The sequence below is a fragment of the Capra hircus genome, chromosome 10, assembly GCF_001704415.2.
Source record: "Capra hircus breed San Clemente chromosome 10, ASM170441v1, whole genome shotgun sequence".
Taxonomy (NCBI): Eukaryota; Metazoa; Chordata; class Mammalia; order Artiodactyla; family Bovidae; genus Capra; species Capra hircus.
In genome coordinates, this window is record NC_030817.1 from 66826831 (window position 1) to 66843048 (window position 16218).

General features: G+C 35.1%; 1 protein-coding gene across 1 annotated transcript in view; it reads right to left on the reverse strand.

Moving 5' to 3' along the window:
* The window catches only part of KNL1 (kinetochore scaffold 1), a 65004-nt gene continuing 49067 nt past the window's right edge, over positions 282 to 16218 (reverse strand). The window contains exons 16-26 of the mRNA XM_018054444.1: positions 15446 to 15562; positions 14352 to 14439; positions 9221 to 9298; positions 9021 to 9060; positions 7682 to 7783; positions 7128 to 7228; positions 4333 to 4401; positions 3549 to 3658; positions 3222 to 3340; positions 2416 to 2538; positions 282 to 1672 (exon numbers count right to left, since the gene is read on the reverse strand). Coding sequence (XP_017909933.1) covers positions 1573 to 1672; positions 2416 to 2538; positions 3222 to 3340; positions 3549 to 3658; positions 4333 to 4401; positions 7128 to 7228; positions 7682 to 7783; positions 9021 to 9060; positions 9221 to 9298; positions 14352 to 14439; positions 15446 to 15562 — 1047 coding nt within the window. The 3' untranslated portion in view covers positions 282 to 1572. The remainder of the gene's footprint in view (positions 1673 to 2415; positions 2539 to 3221; positions 3341 to 3548; positions 3659 to 4332; positions 4402 to 7127; positions 7229 to 7681; positions 7784 to 9020; positions 9061 to 9220; positions 9299 to 14351; positions 14440 to 15445; positions 15563 to 16218) is intronic.

The window sequence follows — 16218 nt, forward strand, 5'->3', positions numbered from 1 at the left end:
TAGGGACTATACTTTGAGAACCACTACATTAATTCTTAAGAAAGGATAGTTTCCTAAGGGACTTCAAAATCGTTTTCTTCTATTGTGCCTTAGAGACAAAGGGATAACTACAGTTGGTACCTGTTTCTACTATTAAGGTCCTGACATACTTTAACCTTATCTGAGTTTTCAAATAAGTGATTATTTCTAAAGTGAGCTTGCTTAGGCATATCTTCAAGGATATACTGGATACAGGGTAAAAAAAACAAAAAAAACTTCATAAAGAGATACCGCTTTAAAAATATTTTACATAATAAACTTACTTTAATAATGCAAAAAATAATCTGTTTCCAATCACTACTGAAGAAACTTCCAAAGAATTTTATAAAAATAACCAATACTTTGAACAAATAGAAAAGCAAATAACTAGATAAATAATACAATTATGTACTCCAAACCCAAGAAAGCAGAGATTATCATTACAAGCCAAATCATCCTTGAAGCTGGTCATTCCAGGTTGCCAAAATGTATAAAACAAAACTTCTACTTTTTTAGGTTTACAGAAAGAAATAAAACAACTCCAGTAAGAAAAAAAATTTCATGGGAAGTTTCAGGGAAACATATCATATTGATGACCTTAAATTTTTTTCAAGGAGTTTACAGAAACAGGGAACATTTAAATATTGATTTTTATGGCAAATGAGTTTTATGTTGACTTAAAGACCATTTACTATTTTGACTAGTAGTTCAGGAGTAAAAGCCAATCAAGATGGCAGATAACATTCATGGGACCCATAGAACTTTAACCTGATCCCAAAATATAAACCAAAATATTAATATAAATTAGTTTAAAAATGTAAATATATTTGAGAAATATATAAGGGAAACAAAAATGATCATGATTAGGATTTGACTAAAGATTAGATGAAGTTTTTTCACATTTGTCTATCTTACAGATAATACTGATTATTCAATTATCAATGGACATGCCTATTTTTGTGTATAAGAAAGTGTTTGGCTTCAGAAAACAATACTTAAAAGTTCATTACCATTACCAAAACTTGACAAACCTGTGTTTTGGGTGTGATATTGTTTGAAGCTGTTATTAAATGAAAGAGACTGAGAATCTTGTTGTAAGGCATCCTTCAGAAAAATGTTTTGAAACTGCCCAGGTAGAGGGATGTCTCTCTATACATCTCTATGTATTTCTATATACATCTCTTTACTATATCACAAACACAAAAACAGTATTAATATATTTACATATATGTATCAAACCAAAAATTAATTTTTCCCTACAAAATTATATTAGGAAAATAGTAATAGACACTATATAAACCTAAAAATCACAGCCCTAGATATGGGGAAATAGCTAATATTTTTGTCTGTGGTGACCTCTCCTTATACTTAAAAGTTAATTCTTAAAGGGCTTGTACTAAAGCAGAGAGCGTAACTTTAGTGGAAGAAACTTTACTAGGCTTCTATGACCTAAAGATGAATATTAAACAGTAACTGAAACACTGACATAGTATTAAGTGTACTGTGTTTGACTGTTATAACTGCAGTCCATGATTCTAGTGGTAGAAATGGCTGTCAGTCCTGAAGCAGATCTCGGTAAATTTGTTTGACTACATTCTTTAGGTAGTTGTCTTCCAGTGGCACTTTAGATAGAATGGCAGTGACTTCATCTTGGCTGGAAAGAACAAAAGGCTAATTAATTTTCTGGAAACTTGTCTTCATTTCAGTGAAATTCATATTTTTGAGTAGGATTTCTGAATCTACTAGGAAGCACAAACAGGCATTTCTGGAAATAATTAGATGTCCAATCTGAACTGAGATTCTAAAAATAAGGTCTAAGAACCAATTATGTATGTAATTGTGAGGTATCGTGACTTAGCTGCTTTCTCTGGCAATGAAAATCTAAACTATTGGCATTTGCTGATGGATTTGGGGTGGGCATATTCTATACTCTATCACCTTGCAATCTGTCAGCAGTGTATACAAAGTCACAAAACATACAGTAGAAATGAAGTACTTTTAAGTCTGTTCCACAAACTAATTGAGAAAAGCACGATGACTACATAATTCTTAAAGTGATTACTCTGTTTTTAAGGCCATGAAAGTTGTTCAGATGTGACCTGGGCTAAACTTAAGCAGGATTTTTTTTCCTTTTCGATTCCTGTTTCAGGAAGGAGTTACCATAAAATGGAGCAAATATAAAAAAATAGACCAATGGTCTCCAGTATTCACTGGAGATAGCAATGAAGGTCACTGACTTTAAAAGAACAAATTCTTCAAAATGAAATCAGAGCGAGAGGTGACTTCTGGCTTTCACTATGGTCTATCCATTTTCTGACCACTTTGAGAAATCTTTCGAAAGAAAGAACAAAGGTAAAAAAGTAGTTGGGAGCCCTTTCTTGCTTGCTCTTTACTCACCCAATGTTTCCAAGGTGATTTTGAATAGAGAAAGGTAATGGGACTGATGGGTAGTGAGCTGAGAGAGACAAAGTTATCTCAAACTTTGCAAATGCTGCTGAGCTGGAGAATAAAAGCTTCAATCTGTAAAAGACAAGATTGTCAATTAAAAACACAAAACAAAAATGGAATGAAACAAATACATTTTCTTTTTATACTGAAACTATGGTATACATCATTGCTTATCAAATGAACAGAGGGTAAAACATCTGGAACAAAGCATGCTTATTTTGTATTTTCATCATTAGTCATGAAACTATTAATTTAATTATTTTAATAAGTTTTCAACTAACTACTTACCGTCATGGGTTGTGTCCCCTAAAATTCATGTATTAAAGCCCTAACCCCTAGTATATCAGAATGTGACCTAATTTGTAAAGAGGATCATTGCAGAATTAATTAGTTAAGATGAGATCGTTCCAGAGTAGGGTGGGCCCCTAATCTAAAATGACTGGTGTCCTAACAAAGAGGGAACATTTGGACACAGACATACACACAGGAAGAATGTCATATGAAGATAAAAGAAGCTACTGGGATTACATATTTACAAATAAGGAATGCCAAAAGACTTCCCGCAAATCACCAGAAATTAGGAGAGAGGCATGGAATAGATTCTCTTTCATAGCCATCAGAAGGAACTGATCCTGCTGACACTCTGACCTCAGACTTCCAGCCTCCAGAACTGTGAGACTATGAATTTCCATTGTGTAAGCCACCCAGTTTGTAGCACTCTGTCATGGCAGCTCTACAGAAACTAATACACTTACTCAGTATTATTCACATCTATGCTTATTAGGTTATAATTTGGTCCCCATCGCTTTAAAAACTCAATCTCCTCTCCAAGGAGTTTGCAATGGCTCACTACCAGTGAGATTTCTTGAAGCATCTGGGAAAAACAGAAAAAGAAAAGATGGAAGTATAAGAACATTTTAGGGTTTAGTGACTCTTTTATAAAGAATACCCCAAAGTTGAACAGTTTAGTATATCTTAGTATTTTTATCATTTCAGGATTCACTATTACATACATAAAATTTCAGTTCTGCTTTCTGGAACAGTTGACATAATTTCCTTTAAATATTTCTGTGGGAATTTACCTTGGGTACCTGATGCTGTGTTGTGCATGTCTTCTTCCAGGATTCCTGTTGCTCAATGTACTGGAAAATAAGGCTATGAACTAAAATGGAGGAAGGAGGAGCTTTATCCTCTGAAGAAACAAACAAACAAAAAAAATCAAAAGCAGGGTATTACTTATCATTCATGTATTTTATATATATATATACATACACACACACTAGACATATTAACTAGAAATACCTTCAAATAACTAGGTATTTAACTATCATCTCTATTTTATTTTCAAACACATAAATCATATATAGTGAACATAAGTCACTGTGATATAAACTCAAGCCTTTATCACATACAGAATAAAATTGAGATAAATGTGTAGGTTTAAATGTAACATAACCCTGAGTTTAAATTCTGGCTTTCCTTACTACCTGAGTGATCCTAAGCACAATACTTATTGCTTCTGAGCTATAGTTCTCTAATTGCAAAATGGAGAATAGTGTTGATGTAAGTAATATACATGTCTGATTCAGAGTAAGTACCCATAATGGTAATTTTTAAATTATGGAAATAGCTATTACTCAAGATTTAGTAATAATTTTTTAAAATTTCTTTTAAAGCCCATACAATATTTAGAACAATTCTCAAGCAGTTTTTGGTCTAATACACATTTCTAATTATTATTGTTGTTTATATTTAATTTAGTATGTAAAAGAGTTCTCAAGGAACAATATACACGTATTAAATAATTTAATTAATATTAAATAAATTTCCAAAACAGTTTTGTTGGATTAAATGTTCTGAACTTACCATCTAACAGAGATTGAAAATTCAGATCAACAATCTTCCTATAAGCCTTGCCCAGGAAAGGGAGACCAACTAGGAAAAACCAGCACAAAAACAGTATTTCTTTTTATCATCTGATTTAAAGCCACATACAACTCAGTACTTTAGAATCCTATTCTTTCTGGGTAGCAGGATTTTTTCATGGACAGTTGAAGCTTTATCCCTGAATCATACTATTCTCTGTGTATGTAAAGGTTCCCCTGAGAACACTGAACTATATTAACTGGCAGGCCTTTAAGGAAATTTAAGGTGTGGGACAGTTTTGTAAATTTATCAGGGCCTCCTCCTTTGAACCCTAACTTCTGTGCAAAAATAATATTCTTTTTAGGAATCATATAAAGAAGACGACTACAACCTCCCTATACCTATTATCTTTGTACAAATACAGTGAAAACAATTTATGCTTTTAGCATCACAGTAATTTTAGCCACTCCAGTATTCTTGCCTGGGAAATCCCATAGACAGGGGAGTCTGGTGGGCTATAGTGAATAGGGTCACATAAGAGTTGGATGTGACTTAGCAACTAAATAACAGCAATGCATTTTAGGTAGCTAGGAGAGCTGATTGTTCTTCCATACACCAGAGTTATCTCTTGTCTCTAAGATTGATTCTTTTCACTCTGTTGAATATTATCTATGCGTTAGGCACTGAGGATATGCTAGTGAGACAAACAAACATGATCAACCTATGCTCTAGAATTACAGCTCAGGGGGACACACAGATAATTGCACTAATCAACACACCAAGAACTACAAACTATAATAAGCACAATAAAGAAAACTGCATGAAGCAATGAAAACATATGCCAGGAGGGCAAATAGCAAAGGGAGTGAGTAAAAGAAGAGTCAAGGAAAACTTTCCTGAGAAAGTGATAATTTAGTTGAGCTCTAACGGACTATTAGTAGACATTTACTTAGTGAAGAGGAGGTGCTATGGTCTGAAAATTCATAGGCTGAAAACCTAATGCCCACTGTGATAGTTGTAGGAGGTGGGAACTTGGGAGGTGCTTAGATCATAAGGATGGACCCCTTATGAATGGGATTAGTGCTCTTAAAACAAAGATCTTGAAGAGCTAGCTAGTTATGTGAGGATACAATGAAGAGTCTGCAGCCTGGAAGAGGGCCCTTGCCTGACCATACTGGCACCCATATTTTGAGCTTCCAGCTTCCAGAACTGTGAGAATAAATTTCTGTTGTTTATAAGCTACTCAGTGTATGGTATGTAAAATTTTATATTTTTAAATTTTCTCTAGTTGCAGCATGCAGGCCTCTCTTGTTGTGGAACATGGGTTCTAGGATGTGCTGGTGGCTCCGTAGTCTCGGTGCATGGACTTAGCTGTCTCAAGGGGTGTGGGATCTTAGTTCCCCAGCCAGGGATTGAACCCATGTCCCTTGCACTGGAAGGCAGATTCTTTACCACTGGAAGTCCCAGTTTATGGTATTTTTAAAATGGCAACCCAGAAGGACTAAGACAGGGCAGAAGTTTCCAGGCATAAGAAACATCAGGATGAATGTCCTGAGGTAGGATGGAATATGACTGAGCATGAGAGACCATGATCTTTTAAAGAAGTGAAAGAAATTCACTGTGGCCGATGTGCAGAGAACAGTGTAAGATGAGGAAGGAAAAGGAGGAAAAATTCAATTCATTCAGGGCTTTACAGGTTATAAGCATTCTGATTATCAGTCTAAGAGTAGGAGGTACATGATAAAATTTTCAACAATTACTACAGCTACAGGAAGGAGAAAGAAATAGAGGGGAAAAGAAAAAGTTCCAGAAAGACTACCTATAGTGTTATTGTACAGATTGGAGGTATCTCTTGGCAGAAGAGACACAAAATAGTAGATGAATGTTAAATCTGAATCAGTAAGTCTTACTCATAATTTAGATATGCCAGGTAAAGAAGAAAGAGATATAGAGTGATTCCTAACTTTTAATTATAGAGTGATTCCTAACTTTTAATTTCGGATCTGAACAGAAGTTGATGGTATTCATTTAGAAAAGGAACTTTTTTTGGAGGGTGAGGGGGCGTTGTTCTACACAATTTACAGGATTTTAGTTTCTCAACCAGGGACTGAACCTGGGGCCATGGTAGTAAAAGCTCAAGTCCTAATCACTGGACAGACAAGGAATTCCCAGGAATGTTTAAGGAGAACTGGGCTTGGAGGCTGAGAAATTATAAAGATTCAAAGTTTCAATTTGGCCATGTTCACCCAGGGCTGGCCATGCTGAAGCTGTTTCAAGAGAAGAGACCTAAAGATACTGACAGGAGATTATAACAAAATAGCTAGGATTCTATTAAGTTACCATCTAGTGATGTTTACCAATTTTGATAAACCTACCAATCAATACAGAGAGAATTTCCAATTAGCTTTTTGGGTTAACTTATGTATATCAAAAACCCAGTAAAGAATCATCAACATTAGGAGCAAATCCTCCATCACAACAGAGACAGATGGGAAAAAAGAAATCAGAGTAAATAGATGTGAAGAGCATGTTGATCCATTTTTCTGGATAGGCAAAATTTCTATTATCTAATGTAATTCAACAAAGGGCAACTTTCACTAGCTGGTTTTTTACTTTTTATTTAATAAAATAAAATTCTATTATCACTAAATAAAGTGATTGCCTCTTTTAAGATTTTCAGCAGTACTTTCATCATGTCAATACATGTTAATATTGTATTAAAACAAAGTATGAATCTTTAGTAAGTTTAACCATACATTTATCTGCAGAGGAATTATCTTATTCTTGCTACTTACCTACTGGCTCTCCAAAGGTAATGATGAGTTCTATTGTGTCATAAAGAAAGGTGAATACAGCTTGATCGTCACTCCACTCAATGACATCCCATTCAGACAAGCTGAATAAAGAGAAAAAACAAAAAAAACATTTTTTAAGATAAAAAAAGAGAGTTAAGTTCTTCTACCATCTGAATAGTACCATCAGCAGCTACTGGAGTTTTCTACTGGCTTGGGAGACATTCATTACTCTAATTCCAATACTGTGAATGTACAAACTTATGCTTTTGAAAGAAATAAGAACTGACTCAATTTTGAGTTATTTTTCAGAGAAAAGCCAAGTCTAGGCAATATAAAATATTAAATATCTTAACATTACAAATTTCATAGCTCTCCCACCTTGTATACTTTCAGCTTACTGTTGAGTATATTAATTCTTCTTTTTGAGAATACATTGCATTATAGGTTAAAAACAGTGATACACATCACAAACACATGTCAACTGCACTAGTAGACTGAGACAACCACAAAGGTACAGGATAAAACACAAATTAATGCTGCCTGTTTTCCCTTACCTCAATTGATCCAGCAACTCTTCAGTTCTCCTTGTTTGTTTTTGCACAAAGTCTAATTGAGCAAGGATCTGCTCTTTCTGTATCTCCAGCTCTAAGAAATTTCTGCAAATTAAACCAGGTATTCACAGAAAGATAACGTCACTGCTAGAGAATTCAGACATCATTAAAATAAAAGTTTATGACAAAAAGCCATGTGTTAAATGGCTCCCCAGTGAGTGATGTATATTTTTGCATTTTTAGGTTTTTTTTTTTTATAAACATTAAACTAGAAGTCTGGGTCTATTACTAAAATTTACACTTTCCTCCCACGCCATCCCACCCCTTTAGGTTGTTACAAAACACTGAGCTCCCTGTGTTATACAACACTTCCCATTACTGATCTATTTTACATATGGTAATGTATGTTTCAATGCCAGTCTCATAATTCGTCCTATCCTCTCCTTCGTCTGCTGTGTCTAAAGTCCGTTCTCTGTGTCTATGTCACTATTTCCACACTACAAACAGGTTTGTCAGTACCATTTTTCTAGATCCCATGTATATTTATTAATATACAGTATTTGTTTTTCTCTTTCTGACTTAATTCACTCTTTCTAACAAGCTCTAGATTCATCCACCTCACTAGAACATGTATCCCTTATGGCTGATTCACACTGTTGTATGGCAGAAGCTAACACAATATTGTAAAGCAATTATCCTCCAATTAAAAATAAATTAACAAAAACTAACCTCAAAAAATTTTAATTTTTATTTTGATGTTAAAAATGTAAGCATAATGTAGACCATAAGAATGCCCACCACAAAAATGAAACATGCCATAATTTTGGTGCATACATTTGGTTTTGTTTAGCTTATTAGAGCTAAACAGAATTTATATTTTGTTAGTCATTTTGCTAGCATCAATTTAATTTTAGCTAAATTATTATCACCTATCAAGTTAATGTTTCCAGTTGGAATTTAACTGGCTTTGTCATTATTCGTATTCGATTTCTTTGAGTCTTATAGTTAAATAAGATCCACAGTGTAAGAAACACATACCTCATTTCATATTTATTTACACTTAAGTGTCATATAAAAGCAGTTTAATGCTAGATTTTCTTTAACAGGATCCTGATATTACACAAGCTTGAGAACTACTGCCTTGGATTAATGCTCTGTAAGCAATAAATGCTTAGAGAATACTGCTAAGATGGCCTCCAAGGTCAAGTGCAAAGTGGAGTAGAAGCCCTGGCTCAACCTTCGTCAATATTCATGTTCTCAGTCTTGTCAGTTTCTGGAGGTAGGAAATCACTTAACCATGTGGAGGTTGGCATATTTTCTAACACTCAAACTGAAGGCTAACCTTTGAAGCTTTTCTTCCTCAGTTTTCAGCTGTTCCAGTTCTTTGAAAAGAAAAACAAAAACAAAGTGATCAGAATGTACACATTAAAATACTGGTATAAAAATCATCTGTTTTATTGAAAAGTCTATCTCATTAATCTCATTTAAATAAAAAACTCAGAGGATTTTTTCCCCATTTACCTCCCTAATTAAATCAGTTACCTTTTTCTGCAGCTCTCACTTCAGAATTCAGTTCTTCAACAGGACTGTCTTTCTGTTCATCCTCCAAATTCTTAGTTTCTAAAATAGACCATGGATTAAAGTAACTCAATCAAAAATAACTGAACAACCAGAGATGAAAAGAAGAGATGGTCCCAAAATGTCATGTTAAGAATATTTCACAAGCATTTATCTTAACCCACCTTTTCCTTGACAAAAAAGCATTGAGATACAATAATAATTTTATAGGAAGACTTGTTCTAGTGACAGATGGAAATTTTTTATATATAATTTGCATACATCAAAATTATTGTTAGGCAATCCCATGGACTAAGCAGGAACCATACACATATATAAATGCACACACACATATTTAAATTTATTTCGGATACCTTGGAATCATCCTTAAAAGCCTTCTCTCTCCCCACATCCAAACCAACTTTAGACTTTTACCTCAGATATATTTTCTGAATCTACTTTTTTCCTTCACCACTACCAAGTTCCCTTTATATAAGCTATTGTTCTTTACTAATCATACCATCCAAAAACTGCTTAACTTCTTAATTTATAGCCAATGCTTAACACCCTTCAAATGGCTATTCACTGGTCTCAGAAAAAGTCAAAACTCCTTAAGAGGCCCTCCTTGACCTGGTCCCTAAAGCTGGCATCTCCAGCTTTATCTCAGACTATGTTCCCCTTTGTTCTCTCTTTTCTAGCCACATTTGCCTTATTTCAGATCCTTTTACTTGGTATATTCTTTTCCATAGAAAGGCTCCTGCCTGTGTTATTCATATTGAACAGTCTGCTTTTTCCTCCCTTCTCACTTTAGCCCCGACTTATTCTTCAGACCTTGGCTTAAATGCCACTTCCTCAAAGGGAAGCCTCTCCTGAACTGACAGAATTCTACTTCAGGAGCTTACGGCACCGTGGAACCACTCTTCCACAGCAGTTACCATAAAACTATTTAATGCTTATAATCTTTCCTCAATATTGCAAAAGCAAATTGTCAAATCCAAACATATTTGAATGTGATCTCCTATAATCTGAAACTGAAATAGCATCGAAGCTCTGTATAATACTGTAAAAAATTAAAGTATGGAAGCCTTTCTTAATGTATGAATGTTTGAATTAAAAGATAGTAATGGGAGAATTGACAAATAAAAAAAAAATACTCCACAAAGGCATAAAGTTTTGTTTTTAATCACTACAGTAGTCTTAGCACCAAACACTATACAAGGCACATGATAGGTACTTCGTAATTTGCTCAAGGAGTAATGAAGAAAGGAGACAGAAATAGAGAGCCATTCAGTAGCAGCTAGAGAAAGAGTGTGATTGTTGGTACTTTTAAAGGTGAGAAATGAATATATTCAGTGGAGGAGGCAGAGAGGTTGTAAATACAAGAGATAAGGGAAAGTCAGTGTGATAAGATTCCTGAGGAGACAAGAGAGGCTGCAATTCAAAGTTTAGGTGGAGAGATTGATCTTAGGGAAAAGAAAGGAAGGATGAAAGAATGGATACAGATATATAAAAGTTTGGTTTGTTTTGTAGCAGCAAGTTTAGAAATTTTGGCCTTAATGGCTTCTATTTTTTTTTATAAGTGAAAAGGCAAGGTAATGAACAAAGGGGTGTGATAGTCTAAGACTATGGACTTCATATATTTATTACCAGTTCAATGGAGAAAATATATACCAGGCACTTTTTCTGTGCAAAGCATAGTGCTAAGAACTTTGAAGGATATGGAGAAAAATAAAAGCTGATCTTTGTCCCCATGGAGCTTACAAATTAGATAGGAAAGTAAACTATATAGAAGTAACTATAATTACAATTAGATATGATAGGTACAATAAAATAGTCATAGCAGCTCAAGAGAGAGAACACTATACCTTGGTAAAAAATATAAGGAGAATGTATTAGGCAAACACGAAGTGGCAGAACTGCATAGAAATGACAAGATTTGGTTGGAATTTAGAATATGTAAGGGAATAATAGTAAAAATCATGTAAGAAGAGAATATCTGAAAATGATGGTTGAGAACGCTAAATGTCAAGCTCAGGAGTTTGGACTTTATTTTGTAATAAATGGAAAGGCAGAAGTTTTTCAGGGTAGTAACATAAAAGAAAAGGTGGCAAGAATTCATGGAAGAACTATACAGAACAGATCTTCATGACTCAGACAACCACGATGGTGTGATCACTCACCTAGAGCCAGACACCCAGAGTCTGAAGTCAATTGGGCCTAAGGAAGCATCACTACGAACAAAGCTAGTGGAGGTGATGGAATTTCAGGTGAGCTATTTCAAGTCCTAGAAGATGATGCTATGAAAGTGCTGCACTCAATATGCCAGCAAATTTGGAAAACTCAGTAGTGGCCACAGGATTGGAAAAGGTCAGTTTTCATTCTAATCCCAAAGAAAGGCAATGCCACAGAATGTTCAAACTACTGCACAATTGCACTCATCTCACACACTAGCAAAGTAATGCTCAAAATTCTCCAAGTGACGCTTCAACAGTATGTGAATTGTGAACTTCCAGATGTTCAAGCTGGATTTAGAAAAGGCAGAGAAGCCAGAGATCAAACTGCCAACATCTGCTGGATCATAGAGAAAGAGAGTTCCAAGAAAACATCTACTGCTTTATTGAGTACACCAAAGCCTTTGACTGTGTGGATCACAACAAACTGGAAAATCCTTAAAGAGATGGAAATACCAGACCACCTGACCTGCCTTCTGAGAAATCTGTAGGCAGGTCAAGAAGCGACAGTTAAAACTGGACATGGAACAACAGACTGGCTCCAAACTGAGAAAGAAATACGTCAAGGCTGTATATTGTCACCCTATTTATTTAACTTATATGCAGAGTACATTATGCAAAATGCCGGGCTAGATGAAGCACAAGCTGGAATCAAGATTGCCGGGAAAAATATCAATAACCTCAGATATGCATATGATACCACCCTTATGGCAGAAATTGAAGAGGAACTGAGGAGCCTCTTGATGAAAGTAAAAGAGAATAGTGAAAAAGCTGGCTTAGAACTCAACAGTCAGAAAATGAAGATCATGGCATCCAATTCCATCATGGGTCCCATCCAGTCCCATCACCTCATGACAAATAGATGGAGAAACAATGGAAACAGTGACAAACTTTATTTTTGGGGGCTCCAAAATCACTGCAGATGATGACAGCAGGCATGAAATTAAAAGATGCTTGCTCCTTGGAAGAAAAGCTAAAACTAACCTAGACAGCATATTTAAAAGCAGAGACATTACTTTGCCAACAAAGATCTGTCTAGTCAAAGCTATGGTTTTTTCAGTAGTCACGAACGGATGGGAGAGTTGGACCATAAAGAAAGCTGAGTGCCAAAGAATTGATGTTTCCGAACCATGGTGTTGGAGAAGACTCTTGAGAGTCACTGGGACTGCAAGGAGATCAAACCAGTCCATCCTAAAGGAAATCAGTCCTGAATATTCATTGGAAGGACTGATGCTGAAACTCCAATACTTTGGCCACCTGATTAGAAGAACTGACACACTGGAAAAGACCATGATGCTGGGAAAGATTGAAGGCAGGAGGAAAAGGGGACAACAGAGGAGATGTTTAGATGGCATCACCAACTCAATGGACACGAATTTGAGCAGGCTCCAGGAGCTGGGGATGGACAGGGAAGCCTGGTGTGCTGCAGTCCCTGGGTCACAAAGAGTTGAACACAACAGTGACTGAACTGTGACAGAACAGTGACAGTGTCAGAACTGAACAGTGACAGAACAGTGACAGAACTAAACATAATGAATACTGTCCTTTATAATTATTAATCCTGCAGCAATGTAAAGGTTGGACTGGAAAGAGACAGAATGAAATTAAGAGCGTAGAAAAATTAGTTAGAAGATCTGAAATAGCACATGTCATAATTAATGATAGTGTGAATGGGAGCAGGGAAGAATACAGAAGATACTGAAGCAGATATAATAGGATCTGATAAGAGAAACTCAAAGACAATAAAAGTTATGAGCCTTTTACAATTTGTAAGAATGGTGACACTGTTAATACAAATGAGAAGTATCACAGACAACAAATTTTTAGATATTATTTTGAAAATGGAAGACAATAACTTCCGTTTTTTCACATAATGTTTAAGGTGCTTAAAGGACACTTTTGTTGAAAGGTTCAGCAAGAAGGGGAAATGTTAAGTCTGGAACTGAAGAGAAAGAGAAAGATGCCCTCATGCAAAATGGTTACAAGTCACTTGAAGGCAAAAATCTAGGACATTCCGGGTGGTCCAGTGGATAAGATTCCAAGCTTCCAATGCACGGGGCTCAGGTTCCATCCCTGGCTGGGGAACCAAGATGCCACATACCATAACTAAGCCTGCATACCACAACTAGAGAAGCCGGCACACAGCAGTGAAGACCCACAGCAGCCTAAATAAATAAACATTTAAAAATGGGCAAAAATCTGTGTATATATTTTTCCTGACACTAAGCACAGTATCTGGCAGGTAGTAGGTGCTGAACAAATGCTGGATGAATTTAACTGAATTTGGGAATCATTCATATAGACATAATTGTTAAGGCAAATGAAAGCATTAGGGGAGAAAATATAGAAATGAATAGATGAATGCTACACAAGGGCTTAGTTAGATAAGGGACAACAGAGGAGCTAAAAGAAACAGTCAGGAGAAAAGAATAGTATCAAGATAGAGCAATACCATAGAGTTCAGGGACAAGAATGTTTCAGGAAGAAAAGAAGAATCAGCAGTGTCACATACTGAAAGAGATTTAGATGGCTAAGGACTGAGAGCGACCAAATTTGATGATTATGTGAAATTTTGTGATCTCTGAAAAAGCGGTTTCAAGATAAAACTAACAAGTCGGGATAATGAGAGACCAAACTGAAAGGATAAATAAGTTCATTTATTAAAAAACAACACAAGATTACGGTCTAAGTTATGAAGAGTTTCCCAAAGAGACTTATTATTTTGGGTATCTCTTGATTATATGAATGACCACAGTAAAGGAGTTGCTCTAATTTAATGTCTCAAGCTGCTAAATACCAGGCTTCAGCATAGTGTTACTAGCAAAGTAGGGAAGGATTTAGATACAATTAAATTTTCTTTTGGAAAAGTATTCAAGATATTTTACCTATTTCCACCTCGGTGAGACAGTTATCAATCTTCTTAAGTATATTGTCCATCTCATTTATCCTTTTATGAAGTTTCTCTCTCTCGCTCTAAACACACAATATCATAGACTGTCAAGTTAAACCTCAAAACAAAACATTATAACATTATAAACAGTTCAAACTGCTAACATAACTGCTACATCTGATTTATGATCAAGCAAATCTTTTTGTTTGTTTGTTGTTATTTTCATTTTGGCTGTGCAGTGCAGCATGCGGGATCTTGGTTTCCAACCATGGACTGAACCATGCCCCGTGCAGTGGAAGTGCAGAGTCTTAACCACTGGACCACCAGGGAAGTCCCATGAACAGGCAAATCTAAAAGATCGAAACTTCTAGTCTTGTCTTAAAAAAAGTTTTTTAAACATACATAACAGATTAATATTAATTCATATTTTATATTTACTCTATATTTCTATGTAATATATATAACTTAGAGTTTATAAAAATGATCTATGGTCAAATAAATTTGGGAAACACTGATCAAATAGAATTATAGCATTTTTTCTTTTTAGACCAAAAAAAAAAAAATTTCTGACCTTAGACTTTAATATGCTAGCTATTATATTTTGTCAAAAGGGCGTCACTGTATGTAACACTTCCCAGACTTATTTGCCAATGAAAAGTTTTTTTATGTAGGACCTTTCTTCAAGGATGACCATTTTGGAAAATGCTATTTTTTTAAAAATACATGCATACACATGCATAGCTGAGTATGGACTATGAGAAGATAATACCAGAGCAAATTCCTTAGCAAAGGAAGATCATAATTCTATATTGTTTTATTTCAATATATATAATTTGAGATGAGACATACACCCCTATTAGTAAATATATTCTAGAATTACTCAAGATGCCAGGATTTACTATATTCTAGAATTACTCAAGATGCCAGGATTTACTACTTTTCTTAAACTGACCCTCACTTCTTAAGAACAATTTTAAGTTTTTGCCCAACTCTCATTCACATGTCTCCTAAGGAACATTCTTCATATTCCACAATCACTATAAAGTAATTTTAATAGGTATTTCTAAGCTCTTCACGGTCTCAAATTACCTGAGCTGACTGCACCAGCTTGCTGTATAGAGCCACTTTTCCTTGGTGAGTAAAGACTTTAGTCATCTTGGTAAAACGTGATTTTATTTTGTTCAAGTAAATTCCAAAGGCCTTCAGCTGTAAAGTCAAAGATTACACTGCATTGAAACAAACGAGTTAGAAAAGGCAAATGGTCTGGGAAGGCTGGTTCAGCTGCTACGTGCTAAGATTTGCCCATCCTAGACTATGATTCCTAAGGCTTCTTATTTGCAAATTTAATTTCACTTAATAGGTTAAGTCCAGAACCAAAGATTTCAACTTTAATTCCAGTTGAATAATTCTAGTACAAAATTCATTTATATTACAAATTAGAAAATGACAGGTTCTTTAGTTAATAAAACTTCAATAAGGGCAAATATAAAATGAGTTGCTTATTTAATCAATTAAAGTCTATCTCTTCCCTACCTAAATCTAAGTGAAAAGCGAACAAGAAGGGAACTCTAAATTTCAAATGTATTTCATATATTAAATTGATCATGTAAGAAGTGTAAGATTCTATACTAATAATCATTCATATATAGTAAAATCTTACTGACATATTATACCTGAGAAGTAAACTAAAGAACTCACCACTAATTATCAAGTGTGAGTGTGTGTATGTGTGTGAGTGCTTAGTCGCTCAGTTGTGTCCTACTCTTTGTGACCCCATGGACTGTAGCCCTCCAGCTTCCTCTGCCCATGGAGATTGTCCAGGCAAGAATACTAGAATGGGTTGCCATGCCCTCCTCCAGGGG